Consider the following 20,581-nt stretch of genomic DNA (forward strand, 5'->3'; position numbering starts at 1 on the left):
GTTAGAGGCGGACACAGTCAGGGTGGACAGCGTGTCCAGGCGGGAGTTGACTGTTCGCAGGTAGGACAGAATAGTATCCTGTTGGGATCTCTGGCGAGAGACCTCTTGGTACAGGTCTGAGAGCGAAGGAGCCTGGGAGCCACCGGATTCCATGGCCTGTGCAAACTGTTACGAATCCAGGTGGTGGAACCTCTGTGCTGTGATACAAGGAGGGACCAGAGGGGCGTAACTAAGTGCTTACCCGGACCGACCCTGGCGACACGGCGGCTTAGTCGACTCCGTGAACCAAGGAGGGACCTGGAAGGTGAACCAGGTGCCATTCTGGGACCGACCTTGTGTGAGAGCAGGCGACTCCCACAGGACTGATGGCCGAGGCCGACAGACACAGCAGATGAGCACGGCTGATAAACAGGCAGGTGATGTGGGTAGACATACACGGCCGATAGGCAGGCAGGCGGGCACGGCAGATAGACAGGCAGGCGGGTAAGGCTGATAGACAGGCTGGCGGGCACGGCTGATAGACAAGCTGGCAGGCATGGCTGAAAGGCAGGCAGGCACGGCTGATAGACAGGCTGGCGGGCACGGCTGATAGACAGGCTGGCGGGCACTGGAACCTGAGGACTGAGGAGAGTGTTAGCACACAAACGACAATCTTGCACAGGCACCTCCATTTTGGAGGAGGTGCCTTATATAAGGGAAGTCCTCCAGCCATTGGCCGGAGACTCTTTAGGACGGCGCGTGCGGCCCCTTTAAGAGGGAGGGAGCACGCGTGCCCTAAGCACAGTGCCCGGGGAACTGCGTGCGGTGCGCGCATCGCGGGCAGACGCAGGATGGGAGCCGGAGGACGCCGGACCGGGAGGAGGCAGAGATGCCGACGCTACACCCTCGCTCCACTATGCCACTGCACGACCAACTCTATCCTCACCTACTGTATCCTCACTCATCCCTTGTAGATTGTGAGCCCTCGTGGGCAGGGTCCTCTCTCCTCCTGTACCAGTCGCCCACTCGTTTTGTTCAAATTATTGTACTTGTTGTTTGCTATGTATACCCCTTTTAAACATGTAAAGCGCTATGGAAGTAATGGCGCTATAATAATTAATAATATTAATAATAATAATTACATATTGTAGGTGAGGAATAATACATACTTTTTGGTTTCAATACCACTGTAGATGGCATCACAGAGACAAAGTTTCTGGACCCTGATACCAAAACTGCAGCAGCCTCCAAAAATGTAAACTTCTGCACCCCTATTCCACCACATGTATAAAATATTTATAGGGCAGTTAGTGAAAAATATTAATAACAAGGCCATGACACATGAAACTTATTTTCTGTACTAAGGTCTGATGCATTTATGTTCAGTTTAATAACACCTTAGGCGACCACCTACTTCGCCTACCCACCATCTTTGGCTTATCCTAAACCATCAAAACTGCCAAATGACTTGTTGTTTTCTTTCCCATGGTTAATATAGCCATATGCCGCATGCTCTTCATTAGTGAACAAGAATGGGATCATCAGAGCTTTCCTAGCTTTCCTATGTTCTCCATGTCCCTATATTTCTGTTTTCTTTTTTTTCTCTTGGAACACATGGAGTGATCAGAGAAGATGCTCTATCTCTGGTCAAATTTACACAGATGTAGAGTTTAACAGGATAATTATCTTACCATCAAAGCAGTTTCTGAGGCCGACACTGTCCAGAATGATGAAGCTTTCAGTCTTCAAAGTACAAGAGGTATGACTCAGAGCGACGTGAAAGGGTCCATCTATTTCACCAATTTCCATGCTCAGCAGCTTCCAGTGAGACCTAACGCGCCATCCAAAACACAAAATAAACTGTTATATTCAGTCTCAAAGCTAAATGTTCATATTTTCAGAAGGAATCAGACACAGTATGAGATGCGATGAGATCTCTCTGTCCTTCACAATGTGAGGCTTGTCAGATAGCAGTTCTGCATGGTGGCTAGAGGCTCTTGTCACTGTGCTACTGAACTTCTAAAGAAATGGATTTCCACGCTGTGGAGTCCTCCACAATAGAACAATCACACCGGAAATGACAAAAACATCTTATTATGTTGTAATCTCTTCTTATAACCTATACCACTAAGGAACCTCTAAGAAAAAAGTGGCCTTTCTGAGGAACCTCTACTTATCCAATGCCTGCTACTCAAAAGTGAGATTTCTGGTTATTGCTGTCTTCCAAAGAACCTTGGGTGGCAAAAGTAAGGGGGACAAACCTATACTCCCTCTAACAGTGGGAAATTGTTCTTGTGTTATAGTATGTACAATGGTATGAAAAAGTGTTTGCCCCCTTCCTGATTTCTTATTCTTTTACATGTTTGTCACACTTAAATGTTTCAGATCACAAATCAAATTTAAATATTAGACAAAGAATAACACAGGTAAACACAAAATCATTTTTTTAAGTAAAGGTCTTTATTATTAAGGGAAAAAGAAATCCAAACCTACAGGGCCCTGTGTGAAAAAGTGATTGCCCCCCACCCCGTTAAGACATAAATTAACTGTGGGTTATCACATCTTTGGGAAGCTGAGTTCAATTTCCCTAGTCACACACAGGCCTGATTACTGCCACAACTGTTCTCAATCAAGAAATCACTTAAATAGGACCTGCCTGACAAAGTGAAGTAGACCCAAATGATCCTCAAAAGCTACAAATCATGCTACGATCCAAAGAAATTCAGGAACAAATGAGAAACAAAGTAATTAAGATCTATCCATCTGGAAAAGGTTATAAAGCCATTTCTAAAGACTTGGAACTTTAGCGAACCACAGTGAGAGCCATTATCCACAAATGGCGAAAACTTGGTACAGTGGTGAACCTTCCCAGGAGTGGCCGGCCAAGCAAAATTACCCCAAGAGCGCAGCAATGACTCATCCAAGAGGTCACAAAAGATTCCATAACAACATCCAAAGAACTGCAGGCCTCAGTTGCCTCAGTTAAGGTCAGTGTTCATGACTCCAACATAAGAAAGAGACTGGGTAAAAATGGCATGCATGGCAGAGTTCCAAGACAAAAACCACTGCCGAGCAAAAAGAACATAAAGGCTCATCTCAGTTTTGCCAGAAAACATCTTGATGATCGCCAAGACTTTTGGGAGAATACTCTGTGGACTGATGAGACAAAAGTTGAACTTTTTGGAAGGTGTATGTCCCATTACATCTGGCGTAGAGGTAACACAGCATTTCAGAAAAGGAACATCATACCAACAGTAAAATATGGTGGTGGAAGTGTGACGGTCTGGGGCTGTTTTACTGCTTCAGGACTTGGAAGATTTGCTGTAGCAAATGGAACCATGAATTCTGCTGTCTACCAAAAAATCCTGAAGGATAATGTCCAGCCATCTGTTCGTGACCTCAAGCTGAAGCGCACTTGGGTTATGCAGCAGGACAATGATCCAAAACACACCAGCAAGTCCATCTTTGAATGGCTTAAGAAAAACAAGGTTAAGACTTTGAAATGGCCTAGTCAAAGACCTGACCTTAATCCGATAAGATGCTGTGGCATGGTCTTAAAAGGCGGTTTATGCTCGGAAACCCTCCAATGTGGCTGAATTACAACAATTTTGTAAAGATGAGTGGCCAAAATTCCTCCAGAGTGTTGTTAAAGACTCATTGCCAGTTATCACAAACTCTTGATTGCAGTTGTTGCTGCTAAGGGTGACCGAACCAGTTATTAGGTTTAGGGGCAATCACTTTTCACACAGGACCCTGTAGGTTTGGATTTCTTTTTCCCTTAATAATAAAGACCTTCATTTAAAAACTGAATTTTTAGTTTACTTGCGTTATCTTTGTCTAATATTTAAATTTGTTTTGTTATCTAATAAGAAATCAGGAAGGGGGCAAACACTTTATCACACCACTGTATATACTGTCTATATGTTGCTTTTTTGCAGGTGGGTCCTGATGCTCACTGCTGTCGTTTCCCAAGCTTCTATGACTGGGTGCAGGAATGATGGTCTTCTTCGCTTGTCAGAGGTACATATTGGGGTAGGGTCAAGAAGGACCTGGAGTTGCCAAGATAATGCAGGTGATGACACCAATTGATATATTATTGGCCAGTTCTGTTATTAGGCTTGACGTGAGTGCAATCTGGGATGATTGTGGTGTGCTGGAGGTTGATGCTATCTTGGAGTAGTGGTGAACTAAAGGCCAGGAGCAGCTTGCCTGCTGAGAAATGGAGGTGGGCTAAAAGCTGGAGAATATGATGCAGGACCCGTGGAGAGAAGGTCACTTGACGTATCGGTGGAAGTCTCTATAGGGGAGTAGGTCAGCTTCTTTATTAAATAAGGCCAGTTTGGCAGGGGAGCTGATGATGACCTAACAAGTGACCACTTATAAGACAGTGATTCCGGAGGCTGACCATGATGGCTGACCTGGTGGGGGAATGTTTTTACAATCTATCCAGGCTGTTAAAATGGGATATGTTGAGTGTACTGTCAGAATAGGTTAGGGTGGTGGAGCCTTCTATGTCTGGAGATAATGTTGACCTGGAGGAAGCCAGGGAAGGGTAAGCATGGCTGGGGTCAAACTTGGGGTAGGCTATAATTGGGTCCAGTCAGGGCTTTGAGACAGGCCAGTTATGTGAGGACTGTATAAGAGGCCTGGTAAGCTGGACGTCAGACTTAAGGGGGTTTAACAACAGTGTGTGAATGAAGAGGAGCAAGATCTTTGGCTAGCAGAAGAGTTTGAGCAAATTGCGACACAGCTCTGGAAAACAGGATCAGGGCAAACAAAATAATCACTTGAAACCTAGCGGAAAGTGAAATGGGGATTGAGACCTGTGTTTCTAGGGACAAGAACCAGACAGAAAAGGATTGTTAAGTGTTATATTCTTATAAATTCTGCAACAGTAAGTCCTTGCAAAAATCCAATTCAATGAAACTACGTTAAAGTATATTAGTTTGCACCAGAATGTTGAGAACGCAAACAAACATTTTCCTTTTGAGCTTGAAAACAATGTAGATGGTTTGTTTTTTACTTTTTTAGGAGAGGTTAAACTTTCTGATAGTGAATGTCAAAGGAGATTTTATTTCTTAGAAAATCTTGTTTGCTAAGCTGGGGGGTGGGGGTAACACTGAGTGGTCTCAGGGCTCCAGGCAAGAATGAGTGACATCCCCATACAGGCGTGAATATCACTTAACTTGAAATCCTCAATGCACTGAACAACAGTGTCAAAAGCTTGCAGGGAAGAGGAGAGTAGAGTCTACCCCTGAGCTACACGCATGGAGATTCTACTGAAATATTGAAATAAAATAAAACTTCATCAAACAATCGGAGAACACTTAGAAAGTGTCTGAAAGAGCTCCTTAGGTATGGCATCATTTACACCTCCAATTTTTCACCAGTGTTTGATCAATGTTTCAGTTTTTACCATCAGTATTTCATTGGTGATTTTCTCGTATGCAAAAGATAAAAAAAAAACTAAAAGATTTGCAAAGCTTCCCCTATCCATCGCAATGTTAATCACAGACAGCATACTGATGCCATAAAAAATAATTGTCCCGTCGGCTTACATGGGTGATTTTGACTTCATGACGCGGATAAAAAAAAAATGGACACGTCTGTAATTTTTTATGCCAACAAAAAGCACCGACACGTGATCAGATCCATAGACTATAATGGGTCCCGTTTACAAGTACCTAGAGGGCCGGGAGGGTCTTCTTAGTCACAATAAAACAGTTGTTTTGTTTTTTTTACTGAGGTTCAGCAATTAGTTAAATGAGACCTGGTGAGTAGGGATGAGCGGACCTGTGGAAGTTTGGGTTCGGCAGATTTGACCAAACTTCAATCCAAAGTTCGGTTCAGGTACCAGAACTCCTGAACTGGAAAAAGGACTCCCAGGAGAAGTGCGTGCTCAAAGGTCAGGACTAGGTGTCCAGTATGAACCCCGAACTTTACAGTTCAAGTTCGCTCTTCTCTACTGGTAAGGGCTCATATTTTCGGTCCAAGTGCAAACCAACAAAACATCGGATTGTACTTGGACCAAGTATAGGGCTGTGCACTTGTCAGATTTTTTTCTGGCCCGGTCCCAAGGAAAATATCTCACAGCATGCCCGAGTTTGGTTCGATATTTGGATCGCACTCAGCCATGCAAATCAATGAGTGCATGGAAACCATTGGGCTGAACTTGGATGATATCAGAGTGCAGCCCGATTTTCACAGACTGACAAAATGGAGAAGACGGGAGAATTTTTTTTCTCCATCTTCTCCTCATCCATGAGAATCGGATCACACTATGACCAAACTGTGATCAGAGTTTGCATAATCGACCAGATGAGAGAAAATACGCTGGTGTGACCGTAGCGTTCAATGTGTAGTGCACGTGGTCAGTGTTTAGTATGCACCTTGTGTGTGAGTGGTGAATGAATGGTGCTCAGGCGTGCCATCTGTGAGTGGCGTGTGTGGGATGAGACACAGATTCCTGAGTGGTAAGCTCTGTGTATTAAAGCCAGAAGACGTCTTCATGGCTTGTCTGGGCCAGATGTAAAAGACAAGGAAATTGAACAATCAGTACAGATGTGAACTCTGAGTCACTGGGTGTATATAGCAATTCTACGGTACTTCCCATACCCTGTAGAAACATTTTTCATGCACATGAATGACATTAAAAGATTTTCGATTTTTACTTTAAAGGGAGTCTCTCAGCCCAAACTAACAGTATAAAAAAAGCACATAGCATTGTAGGGGATATGGCCCAATAAAAATCACCTTTAGTGCTCTAATCACTGCCTCCGTTCTGGAAAAACTGAAGTTTAATCAAATATGCTAATTAGGGTGCTCAGTGCACTCAGGGTGTGGCCAAGAGGCAGAGTGCACTGTTCCACCCACTGATTTTGCATGTCTCCTCCTCCCTCGCTGGTGATGGACAGCCTGGGAGGACCTGAGCTTTCTCTGCAGACAGTGCTCCATCCAGGCAAGCCAGACTCCTTGAAAAAGCTGCCGAGCACCAACCTCAGTTTTTGGGCTTCTTACATAGTAACATATAGTTTATTTTTCTTGCCTCACTGTTTATGTCATCCTACAATTTATATTTATATCTTATCATTTTAGATCCAGTCCTGCTTCACTTCGCTGCTACATTGTACAATTAGTTTAGAGATACAGCCAATATCCTCTCCTCTTCCATATTCATTAGATGCGTCCTCCTATTCACACTTCTTTATTGGCGCTGTTCCCTAAACTAAAGTGCATTGCCAGGTCAGGACAAACTCCTGATAATCATGACACTCATGGTCCCTGTATCACTTTGTCCCGAAACTTTCTTTTCATCAAGAAGCACAGTATATAAGTTTATATTATCACTTATCAAGCTAATTGAATTTTAGCATAACTTTTGTATTGGTTGCAATATATTTGGCTCTGATCACATGTACCCAGTGACATAGCGTGGGCTGCCAGGGTCCAGGGCAAGGCACTTCCTAATCCAGTAATAATGCCCTTTAAAAACAAATAATGCCCCCTCAATCGATGTTCACACAATGCGTTTTTGAATCCTTTTTTTCTGCAGGCAAAATCTTTGCTTTCTTGGCAGTAAAGAAGCTGCTAATAAGAAGCAGTTTTTGCTGCTTTTTTGGAACTTTTTTGTTGCATTTTTTTTTGGTGAAAATTAAATGTGTCATTTGTTTACAGTACATGAATAATAACATTAGTTTTAGTCATTAAAAAGGGCAAAGATGCATGGCTGCATTTTTTGCACTTTCTCATTGCTTTCTATGAGTTAAAAAAATGTTGAAAAAACACTGATAAAATTGACATGCTGCAGAGTTAAAAACGCAGCAGTTTTCCAATTCAGTAAAAAAAAAAACAAAAAAAAACAAGCGTGTGCATGAGACTTCTGATAGCTCTCAGTGGGAAAAACAAGATAATCTTGTAGTTATGATACCTTTTATTTGCTAACAAAAATAAAATAAATGATGTTACAAGGCAAGCTTTTGGGACAACTTAGGTCCCTTCCTTAGGTATGGTATACTATGATACATGAAGAAACACAAATATATGCACACAAAGGAAAAAAGGTATATATATATATATATATATATATATATATATATATATATATATACAGTACAGACCAAAAGTTTGGACACACCTTCTCATTTAAAGATTTTTCTGTATTTTCTTGACTATGGAAATTGTACATTCACACTGAAGGCATCAAAACTATGAATTAACACATGTGGAATTATATACTTAACTAAAAAGTGTGAAACAACTGAAAATATGTCTTATATTCTTGGCTCTTCAAAGTAGCCACCTTTGGCTTTGATGACTGCTTTGCACACTCTTAGCATTCTCTTGATGAGCTTCAAGAGGTAGTCACCGGAAATGGTCTTCCAACAATCTTGAAGGAGTTCCCAGAGATGCTTAGCACTTGTTGGCCCTTTTGCCTTCACTCTGTGGTCCAGCTCACCCCAAACCATCTCGATTGGGTTCAGGTCTGGTGACTGTGGAGGCCAGGTCATCTGGCGTAGCACCCCATCACTCTCTTTCTTGGTCAAATAGCCCTTACACAGCCTGGAGGTGTGTTTCGGGTCATTGTCCTGTTGAAAAATAAATGATGGTCCAACTAAACGCAAACCGGATGGAATAGCATGCCGCTGCAAGATGCTGTGGTAGCCATGCTGGTTCAGTATGCCTTCAATTTTGAATAAATCCCCAACAGTGTCACCAGAAAACCACCCCCACACCATCACACCTCCTCCTCCATGCCTCATAGTGGGAACCAGGCATGTAGAGTCCATCCGTTCACCTTTTCTGCATCGCACAAAAACACGGTGGTTGGAACTAAAGATCTCAAATTTGGACTCATCAGACCTAAGCACAGATTTCCACTGGTCTAATGTCCATTTCTTGTGTTCTTTAGCCCAAACAAGTCGCTTCTGCTTGTTGCCTGTTCTTAGCAGTGGTTTCCTAGCAGCTATTTTACCATGAAGGCCTGCTGCACAAAGTCTCCTTTTAATAGTTTTTGAAGAGATGTGTCTGCTGCTAGAACTCTGTGTGGCATTGCCCTGGTCTCTAATCTGAGCTGCTGTTAACCTGCTATTTCTGAGGCTGGTGACTCAGATAAACTTATCCTCAGAAGCAGAGGTGACTCTTGGTCTTCCTTTCCTGGGGCGGTCCTCATGTGAGCCAGTTTCTTTGTAGCGATTGATTTTTTTTGCAACTGCACTTGGGGACACTTTCAAAGTTTTCCCAATTTTTCGGACTGACTGACCTTCATTTCTTAAAGTAATGATGGCCGCTCGTTTTTCTTTACTTAGCTGCTTTTTTCTTGCCATAATAAAAATTTTAACAGCCTATTCAGTAGGACTATCAGCTGTGTATCCACCAAAGTTCTGCACAACACAACTGATGTTCCCGACCCCATTTATAAGGCAAGAAATCCCACTTATTAAACCTGACAGGGCACACCTGTGAAGTGAAAACCATTTCCGATGACTACCTCTTGAAGCTCATCAAGAGAATGCCGAGAGTGTGCAAAGCAGTCATCAAAGCAAAAGGTGGCCACTTTGAAGAACCTCGAATATAACACATATTTTCAGTTATTTCACACTTTTTTGTTAAGTATATAATTCCACATGTGTTAATTCATAGTTTTGATGCCTTCAGTGTGAATGTACAATTTTCATAGTCATGAAAATACAGAAAAATCTTTAAATGAGAAGGTGTGTCCAAACTTTTGGTCTGTACTGTATATATATATATATATATATATATATATATATATATATATATATATATATGTGCATATATTTGTGTTTCTTCATATATCATGTTATACCATACCATGCCTGAGGAAGGGACCTAAATTGTCCCCCTAATTTGTCCCGAAAGCTTGCCTTGTAACATCATTTATTTTATTTTTTTAGCCATTAAAAAGGTATCATAACTACAAGATTATCTTGTTTTTCCCACTGGGATCAATCTTTTTTCAACTGGCTAACACGGTACAAAACCACTTTTTTTCTTTTAACGTCATGAGATTTCTGAAATCTGAAACCTACTGCAAATTTGCAAAAAGCACCAATTTGCATTAAAAAATGCTGAAAAAAGGCTGCAAAATTGCAATGTGTGAACATAGCCTCAGTGCCCTCTTTAGTATTTATGCGCTCTTAGTGCTACCTTAAAAAGTTATGAAGGTACCACTAGGGCACCCCCCAGAAAAAAAAACAATTTATACTCACCTAATCTGAGGGACAAAGTTATCTTCTCCCCTGCATGCAGAGAGGGTCGGCATAGGCAGCGCAATACAGTGACGCCATTGCTTCGCCTTTGACGAGACATTGAAATCTTATAGGCTATAGGCCTAAAACAACATGCAGTCCAAAGGGTCACTACCAAAGGATCTAATTATTCTGGCATGATATTGATGCTGATACAGTTTAAGGTGGTGCTCTAGGGTATGTGACCAGAAGTCAGAGGTATGTGGACTGACACTGCTCCGGATCTTCACCACTTGAGACGCCATTGGTACTTTTTTTTTCTTTTAAATTTTTTCACTCATAAGTGTTTTTCACCAAGCCCCCCTTATGCTTCTTGCTATAGAGGAATTGTAAGGCTGGAAATAAGTAGGTACAAGTCTGCGCTCCCAAAGGAGTATGAGATCGGAATGGTAAAAATGCAGTTTTATTAGACAACGCGTTTCGAAGTAAACATACTTCTTCATCAGGACCAACCATAATATAGCACTGCAATGAAACCTAGGATATAAGAAGGCAATATTTTTCCTTACGTGCTGAACCCCATTTCCAAAACCATCTAGGATAGGATATTTCTGCAGTGGTTTCCATCGTGTCACTGTTTCAATATTTGCAATGCAGCCCCTATTAGGAAAGTGTAGTGCACAAGTACACAAAGAGGTATAAAACATTCAGTACTTGTTACAAATCCTTTAATAAACAATATACTGGTAAAAGAGCAATAAAAACAGGGAGGACACTATAGCATAAACAGACAGTGCCTTTGAAAAAGCATCAGGCGAAACGTGCATTAGAAGTGCAACATATCTACTTGTAGGGGTCAGTATTTCACTTCTACTATTATTGTGCATATTGTTATATTTATACATTTACATAATTGTGCCTAATTGTTGCACATATTGTGCTTGCAAAACTATTCATGTCCCAACTATAGTGTGTTACCTTCTGATTGTGCTATAGTGTCCTACCTGATTTTATTGCTCTTTTATGGATACAGTACAGTCCAAAAGTTTGGACACACCTTCTCATTTAAAGATTTTTCTGTATTTTCATGACTATGAAAATTGTACATTCACACTGAAGGCATCAAAACTATGAATTAACACATGTGGAATTATATACTTAACAAAAAAGTGTCAAACAACTGAAAATATGTCTTATATTCTAGGTTCTTCAAAGTAGCCACCTTTTGCTTTGATGACTGCTTTGCACACTCTTGGCATTCTCTTGATGAGCTTCAAGAGGTAGTCACCGGAAATGGTCTTCCAACAATCTTGAAGGAGTTCCCAGAGATGCTTAGCACTTGTTGGCCCTTTTGCCTTCACTCTGCGGTCCAGCTCACCCCAAACCATCTCGATTGGGTTCAGGTCTGGTGACTGTGGAGGCCAGGTCATCTGGCATAGCACCCCATCACTCTCCTCCTTGGTCAAATAGCCCTTACACAGCCTGGAGGTGTGTTTGGGGTCATTGTCCTGTTGAAAAATAAATGATGGTCCAACTAAATGCAAACCGGATGGAATAGCATGCCGCTGCAAGATGCTGTGGTAGCCATGCTGGTTCAGTATGCCTTCAATTTTGAATAAATCCCCACAGTGTCACCAGCAAAGCGCGCCCACACCATCACACCTCCTCCTCCATGCTTCACGGTGGGAACCAGGCATGTAGAGTCCATCCGTTCACCTTTTCTGCGTCGCACAAAGACACGGTGGTTGGAACCAAAGATCTCAAATTTGGACTCATCAGACCAAAGCACAGATTTCCACTGGTCTAATGTCCATTCCTTGTGTTCTTTAGACCAAACAAGCCTCTTCTGCTTGTTGCCTGTCCTTAGCAGTGGTTTCCTAGCAGCTATTGTACCATGAAGGCTTGCTACATAAAGTCTCCTCTTAACAGTTGTTGAAGAGATGTGTCTGCTGCTAGAACTCTGTGTGGCATTGACCTGGTCTCTAATCTGAGCTGCTGTTAACCTGCGATTTCTGAGGCTGGTGACTCGGATAAACTTATCCTCAGAAGCAGAGGTGACTCTTGGTCTTCCTTTCCTGGGGCGGTCCTCATGTGAGCCAGTTTCTTTGTAGTGCTTGATGGTTTTTGCAACTGCACTTGGGGACACTTTCAAAGTTTGCCCAACTTTTCGTACTGACTGACCTTCATTTCTTAAAGTAATGATGGCCACTCATTTTTCTTTACTTAGCTGCTTTTTTCTTGCCATAATACAAATTCTAACAGTCTATTCAGTAGGACTATCAGCTGAGTATCCACCAGATTTCTGCACAACACAACTGATGGTCCCAACCCCATTTATAAGGCAAGAAATCCCACTTATTAAACCTGACAGGGCACACCTGTGAATTGAAAACCATTTCCGGTGACTACCTCTTGAAGCTCATCAAGAGAATGCCAAGAGTGTGCAAAGCAGTCATCAAAGCAAAAGGTGGCTACTTTGAAGAACCTAGAATATAAGACATATTTTCAGTTGTTTCACACTTTTTTGTTAAGTATATAATTCCACATGTGTTAATTCATAGTTTTGATGCCTTCAGTGTGAATGTACAATTTTCAAAGTCATGAAAATACAGAAAAATCTTTAAATGAGAAGGTGTGTCCAAACTTTTGGTCTGTACTGTATATAAATTATAACAAGTACTGAATGCTAGTATATCACATTACTTGAGGTCCTCAGTCTCAGGTTAAGAAGAGATACATGCCTTAATTATAATTAAAATATACCATTTTTATTTAAACATGTGTTCAAAAAAATCATTAAAATGAGCAGGGATTACCCAAATGAAGCAAACATGAATAGTACAGAGAATGCATAGATAGATTATACAAATTATACTTATAATTGAGTACAAATATAAAAGTAAATATTGTGGCAAGACGACTCGCTCGGCCGCTTCCGGAAATAGACTCAGGAACCCCCAGTTTTCTCTGCAGGCTTTATTAAACGGCATAAAGCTCTGCACTCCAGCAAAATAAACACGGCCTTACTGGCAAAACGACAAAACAAAAGATAAACTGTAGCAAAGTGCATATGAGTATGGGATTTGCCCACACGGGTTGTAGTCCCAGCCTTCAGCTCTGTCCTGAGCTGAAGCTCTCCCAGTCTGGAGACCTTACCTCTCCAAACCACAACACAGGAAAAAAAAAACACGACTGAACATTTAAACCTTGCTCAGCCACACCCTGAGGTGGAGGTATGGGGAATGACTTCCCTCCCATCTCTATGTCATTCCCATAAAACCACACCCTTTAAAAGAGTTAACCCCCAGCATATAACATGCTGGCAGAAAGTTTATTGCTTTCAGTTCACACAGGCTAGCAATCTGCATGACACATACCTCCCCTCATATATCTTACCAGTGACTCATGGGTTTGGGCACCTTCAGACACCAAGCAGGGAATTCTGGAGAGGGCATCAGCATTAGCGTGTAACTTCCCGGGTCTATGCTCCACGTGACAATTTAAGTCTTGGAGACCTAAGAACCACCTAGTTACTCAGGCATTCTTACCCTTGTTTTCCCTCAACGCTCTCAAAGGGGCATGGCCTGACACCAATTTAAACTTTCGGCCAAATAGGTAATATGTTAGCGTGTCTATGGCCCAGCATTCTTTCTCCACAATGGCATAATTTTTCTTGCAGGACGAAAGCTTCTGGCTCATATACAGGATGAGACTCTCTTACCCATCAATCTCCTGCGACAGCACAGCTGCTAGGCAAACTTCTGAGGCATCTGTCTGGAGCACAAACTCTTTAGTAAAGTCTGGTGCAACCAGGACAGGCTGCTTACAGAGTGCCAGCTTCAGCTGTTGGAACGACATCTCAGTTTCAACCGTCCATTTCGCGATCGTTGATTTGGTGCCTTTCAGAAGGTCCGTCAGTGGTGCGGCAATCACGGCAAAATTTGGGATAAACAGCCAGTAATATCCCACGATTCCAGGAAACGCTCTCACCTGCTTCTTGGAGAGCGGTTGCGACCAGTTCTGAATTGCCTTGATCTTATTTAACTGTGGCTTAATTTCGCCTCTCCTGACAACGTAGCCTAAGTACTTGGCCTCCTCCTTCCCAGTTGCACATTTTCTCGGATTTATCGTAAATCCTGCCTTCCTTAGAGCACCCAGAATTGTATGTACCGTCGGCAGATGACTAGCCCAGTCCAGACTAAAGACAACAATGTCATCAAGGTAAGCTGCGGCATACTTCTTATGTGGGCCGAGGATCCAATCCATGGCCCTCTGGAAGGTGGCTGGTGAACCCTGCAGACCGAAAGGCATTCGGGTGTACTGGAAGCACCCATCAGGCAGGTGTTGAGAAAGCTGTTTTCTCCTTGGCCCTGTGGGACATGGGGATCTGTCAGTAGCCCTTCGTCAATTAGAGGGTGGTAATATATCTCGCAGGTGCAAGCCTCTCGATGAGTTCATTGATGCGGGGCATCGGGTATGCATCACACTTGGATACGTCATTCAGCATGCAGTAGTGGCTACAAATTTTCCACTCCCCGTCGGGCTTCGTCACAAGAACGATGGGACTCGACCATCCGCTCTTTGATTCCTCTATCACACGGAGGTCCAGTATCCTCTTCACCTAGGCTGAGATTAACTCACGGCCGGCTTCAGGAATCCTATAGTGTTTGAGGTTTACCCTAACATGCGATTCTGTCAGCATGTCATGCTCGACCACCTGCGTACACCCCGGCAACTCCGAGAACAGGTCACGGTTACACTGCAGCAGCTCTCTACATTGTTGCTTCTGTGCCGGCGATAGAGTCTCCGCTATTGTGATGTCCTTAACTTTGGCTTTCGGACTGGCTCTCAAACCAGAATCCCCCAAAGTTTCCCGATCTTGCCATGGCTTAAGCAAGTTCACATGGTACACTTGGTGCGGCTTTCTTCGGCTAGGCTGGTGAACTTTGTAGTTCACTTCGCTGAGTTTCTCCACCACCCCATACGGGCTGTGCCACTTGGCCAGGAACTTGCTCTCGAAGGTGGGAATAACCACCAGAGCGCGATCCCCAGGCTGGAACTGTCTCAGCCTCGCTGACCAGTTATAGACCCTTGCTTGGGTCTCTTGTGCCTGGAGGAGATGAGCCTTCACGATAGGCATTACTTTCGCCATTCTCTCCTGCATCTGGGTGACATGTTCTATGATGCTCCGGTGGGGCGTAACCTCGAGTTCCCAGGTTTCCTTGGCAATATCCAGGAGCCCTCGCGGATGTTGTCCATACACTAGCTCTAATGGGGAGAAACCTGGCTCGTGGGACCTCTCTTACCGAGAACAGCAGGTATGGTATCAAGTAGTCCCAGTCACGACCATCCTTCTCTATGACCTTTTTGAGCATTGCTTTTAAGGTTTTATTAAAGCACTCCACCAGGCTGTCGCTCTGCGGATGGTAAACGGAGGTTCGCAGCTGGGTAATCTGAAGGACTTTACACAGCTCCTTTATTACCTTGCTTATGAACGGGGTTCCTTGGTCCGTTAGAATCTCCTTCGGCAGTCCGGTCCTGGCAAATATATGGACAAGTTTTCGGGCTATGCTCCTACTCGACGAGTTCCTCAGTGGTACTGCTTCCGGGTACCAGGTCACATAGTCCATGACCTCCAGGATGTATTCGTGGCCCCAGGCCGATTTGACTAAGGGCCCCACTAAGTCCATGGTAATCCTCTCAAAGGGGATTTCTATTACAGGTAGGGGGTTTAAAGGACTATGGAAGTGGGAAGAGGGGGCGGTTATCTGGCAGGTGGCACAGGACCTGCAATAGTTCAGGATCTCCCGGTAACGCCCTGGTCAATAAAACCTCCTCAATATCCTCTCCTGAGTCTTCTCGACCCCCAGATGTCCCCCCAGAATATGTGAATGGGCCATATCTAATACCCTTTGTCGGTATGACCCTGGAACAAATAGCTGCTCCACTATCTCATCACCCCTTGGTTTGGTCACCCGATACAGTAACTTCCCCTGAACTGCGAAGTGTGGGTACCTGGTGTCTGCCCCCGGCTCTTGAGCAACCCCAATTACAGACAGTAACATTGTTCCATGCCCCCTTCAAGGTCAAGTTCCAAACTTGAGCAGACCCAAAGTTCTCTCCTGTCACCTCTAACTCAGGGAGGTCGGCCTCCTCGGTCACAGTCTCGTCCTCATCGCCGGCAAGGACACACAATGGGAACTCATCCCCTTCAGATGTCGACGGGGGTATTTCCGTAGGGACCTGGATTTTGTCCACGCGACTCAGTCTGGTTCCTTTTCCCCCACAAGTCCCAGAATAACGGGAAATCGCACCCCAATATGATGGGATGTATTAACCAGCCCGACCTCATGGGATTGGGCACCGCAGTCTGTTCCAACTGTAACTCTGGCCACAGGGTAGTCCTTGGTGTCCCCATGTATGCAGCGAACGCCCACAGTCTTGGCAGAGATCAGCTGGTGGGGAAGGTTGGCACTGATTAGGGTTACTAAACTCCCTGAATTCAACAGTCCAAGCACCATCACCCAATTAACAGACATGGCACATGCCTGCAGCCCCTTGCCGGGTCGAAAGTCCACACTGCAGGTTGGATAAGCATAATAGGAGACCCGTCTGCCTAGGCTGCAGTCCATGGGCTCAGGGGACATATGACACCTGGCGGCTACGTGTCCAGGGTTGTGACACCGCCAACAGACTAAATGTTTACTAACAGTCCTTGTGGCACCTTCAGTGGGAGTGGGACGCCTCCAGTGGTTGCTCTAGACCCCTCCCGTGGTGAACCCACCCCCTTTTGGGTATCACAGTACGGAGAAGTGACTATATCTGGTTTCCCGAGGAATTTCTCAACCACTTGGTACCTCTCTACCAGGCCAATGAAGTCATCTGCGTTCTGTGGATCGCCCTGGGCAACCCAACTCTGTACTGATTTGGGAAGGGAGTGCATGAATCTATCAATCACCACCTGCTCGACCATCTGGGCCGGAGTGGAGGACTCTGGCTGCAACCACTTCTGAACGAGATGCAGTAAGTCAAACATCAGTGAGCAAGGGGGTTTGTAGCTGGTATATGCCCAGTGGTGGACTCGTTGGTCTCTCACCGCCATATTCACTCCCAGGCGTGCTAAGATCTCTGTTTTTTCCTTGGCGTATTCCTTGGCATCTTGCAGTGCCAAGTCATAATATGCCTTTTGGGGTTCATCAGACAAATATGGCGCCAGAACCTCTGCCCACTGTTCTGGTGGAAGTCTCTCCCGATCAGTCATCCTCTCAAAGACTGTCAGAAATGCTTCCACATCATCCCCAGGGGTCATCTTCTGCATGGCTCGTCTTACGGCCTTCCTAACGTGGGAGTCATCAGTCGGCCCTAGGGTGGGGCGGTTGCATTGCCCTGGATGGTGTCCGCCAGAAGTTTTATCTGCTGTTGCTGCTCCTGCTGGTGCTGCTTCTGCGCCTTTTTCTGCAACTGGATCTGTTGAAGCAACAGTTTGGTCATCTCCTGGTGCTGCTGCTGGCTCTGCAAGTGCTGATGGTGCATCTGTTGTTGGCTCTGCACCAGGTGCTTAATGAGCTCCTCCATGCTGCCAAATTTCTATGGCTGGTTGCCGGACTTCTCTGGCTGGCTGGCTGCCTTCACCTAGGACATCCACCGGTCTCTGTGGCAGGTACACATATTCTTGGAATCTTGCCCGCATTCTCCACGAACTGGAGCAAGACGACTCGCTCGGCCGCTTCCGGAAGTAGACTCAGGAACCCGGGTTTTCTCTGCAGGCTTTATTAAACGGCATAAAGCTCTGCACTCCAGCAAAATAAACACGGCCTTACTGGCAAAACGACAAAACAAAAGATAAACTGTAGCAAAGTCCATATGAGTATGGGATTTGCCCACACAGGTTGTAGTCCCAGCCTTCAGCTCTGTCCTGAGCTGAAGCTCTCCCAGTCTGGAGACCTTGCCTCTCCAAACCACAACACAGGAAAAAAAAACAGGACTGAACATTTAAACCTTGCTCAGCCACACCCTGAGGTGTAGGTATGGGGAATGACTTCCCTCCCATCTCGATGTCATTCCCATAAAACCATACCCTTTAAAATAGTTAACCCCCAGCATATAACATGCTGGCAGAAAGTTTATTGGTTTCAGTTCACACAGGCTAGCAATCTGCATGACACATACCTCCCCTCATATATCATACCAGTGACTCTGTCACAACATAGACAATAAAGTGTCAGTGCAAGTATGAACCAAAGCTGTTTAAAACAGACTAACTGTAATCCTGTATACCAATGGATAAGATCAATTAGGTTTAAAGTGCTAGTCCTAAGATTATTCTCACCTAAAGCTAAGTATATTTAGAGATCACTATGCACATGATTACAGTTTTAGAATTAATGGTTTTAGGCATGTGCTTACTTACAGCTATGGGGGAAGGGAATCTGCACCACCCCGCCGCCGCCGTTTTGCCACGTTTCTTCTCTGGGGCGTTCAATGGCTTCTTAACCTGAGAATGAGGACCTCAGGTGTGTGATATACTATCTATTTTGAAGAGCTACACACATTATTATCTCTGACAAATGTGTTTAATAAGTACTGAATGTTGTGTACCTCTTTGTGTATATGTGCTGTACATTTTTCCTAGTGTAAGGTGGCTAACAGTCGCATAATCAATGGGAGGTACACTACAGACCAAAAGTTTGGACACACCTCATTTAAACACTTTTCTGTATTTTCAAGACTGTGAAAATTGTACATTCATACTGAAGGCATCAAAACTATGAATTAACACATGTGGAATTATATACTTAACAAAAAAGTGTGAAACAAGTGAAAATATGTCTTATATTCTTGGTTCTTCAAAGTAGCCACCTTTTGCTTTGATGACTGCTTTGCACACTCTTGGCATTCTCTTGATGAGCTTCAAGAGGTAGTCACCAGAAATGGTTTTCACTTCACAGGTGTGCCCTGTTAGGTTTAATAAGTGGGATCTCTTGCCTTATAAATGGGGTTGGGACCATCAGTTGTGTTGTGCAGAAGTCAGTTGGATACACAGCTGATAGTCCTACTGAATAGACTGTTAGAATTTGTATTATGGCAAGAAAAAAGCAGCTAAGTAAAGAAAAATGAGTGGCCATCATTACTTTAAGAAATGAAGGTCAGTCAGTGCGAAAAATTGGGAAAACTTTGAAAGTGTCCCCAAGTGCAGTTGCAAAAACCATCAAGCGCTACAAAGAAACTGGCTCACATGAGGACCGCCCCAGGAAAGGAAGACCAAGAGTCACCTCTGCTTCTGAGGATAAGTTTATCCGAGTCACCAGCCTCAGAAATCGCAGGTTAACAGCAGCTCAGATTAGAGACCGGGTCAATGCCACACAGAGTTCTAGCAGCAGACACATCTCTACAACAACTGTTAAGAGGAGACTTTGTGCAGCAGGCCTTCATGGTAAAGTAGCTGCTAGGAAACCACTACTAAGGACAGGCAACAAGCAGAAGAGACTTGTTTGGGCTAAAGAACACAAGGAATGGAAATTAGACCAGTGGAAATCTGTGCTTTCGTCTGATGAGTCCAAATTTGAGATCTTTGGTTCCAACCACTGTGTCTTTGTGTGACGCAGAAAAGGTGAACGGATGGACTCTACATGCCTGATTCCCACCGTGAAGCATGGAGGAGGAGGTGTGATGGTGTGAGGGTGCTTTGCTGGTGACACTGTTGGGGATTTATTCAAAATTGAAGGCATACTGAACCAGCATGGCTACCACAGCATCTTGCAGCGGCATGCTATTCCATCCGGTTTGTGTTTAGTTAGACCATCATTTATTTTTCAACAGGACAATGACCCCAAACACACCTCCAGGCTGTGTAAGGGCTATTTGACCAAGGAGGAGAGTGATGGGGTGCTACGCCAGATGACCTGGCCTCCACAGTCACCAGACCTGAATCCAATTGAGATGGTTTGGGGTGAGCTGGACTGCAGAGTGAAGGCAAAAGGGCCAACAAGTGCTAAGCATCTCTGGGAACTCCTTCAAGATTGTTGGAAGACCATTTCCGGTGACTACCTCTTGAAGCTCATCAACAGAATGCCAAGAGTGTGCAAAGCAGTCATCAAAGCAAAAGGTGGCTACTTTGAAGAACCTAGAATATAAGACATATTTTCAGTTGTTTGACACTTTTTTGTTAAGTATATAATTCCACATGTGTTAATTCATAGTTTTGACGCCTTCAGTGTGAATGTACAATTTTCATAGTCATGAAAATACAGAAAAATCTTTAAATGAGAAGGTGTGTCCAAACTTTTGGTCTGTACTGTATGTATCACAGAGATGGCTGTCCTCTGTGATGTAACCCGGAGTGTTGCTCTAGTGCACGTAAGCACTAAGAGGCTGTTTGGTGCACCTGGGATCGG

The 20,581-nt window shown here is 44.1% G+C and overlaps 1 protein-coding gene across 3 annotated transcripts in view; it reads right to left on the minus strand.

Moving 5' to 3' along the window:
• Positions 1-20,581, minus strand: part of LTK (leukocyte receptor tyrosine kinase) — a 237,231-nt gene that overhangs the window by 84,843 nt on the left and 131,807 nt on the right. For all 3 annotated transcript variants that reach the window (XM_073638809.1, XM_073638808.1, XM_073638810.1), the window contains exon 5: positions 1,671-1,810. In XM_073638809.1, the coding sequence (XP_073494910.1) occupies positions 1,671-1,810 (140 nt within the window). The remainder of the gene's footprint in view (positions 1-1,670; positions 1,811-20,581) is intronic.

This window comes from Phyllobates terribilis, unplaced genomic scaffold, assembly GCF_046119375.1.
Source record: "Phyllobates terribilis strain yellow unplaced genomic scaffold, ASM4611937v1 Scaffold_7__3_contigs__length_470593459, whole genome shotgun sequence".
NCBI lineage: Eukaryota > Metazoa > Chordata > Amphibia > Anura > Dendrobatidae > Phyllobates > Phyllobates terribilis.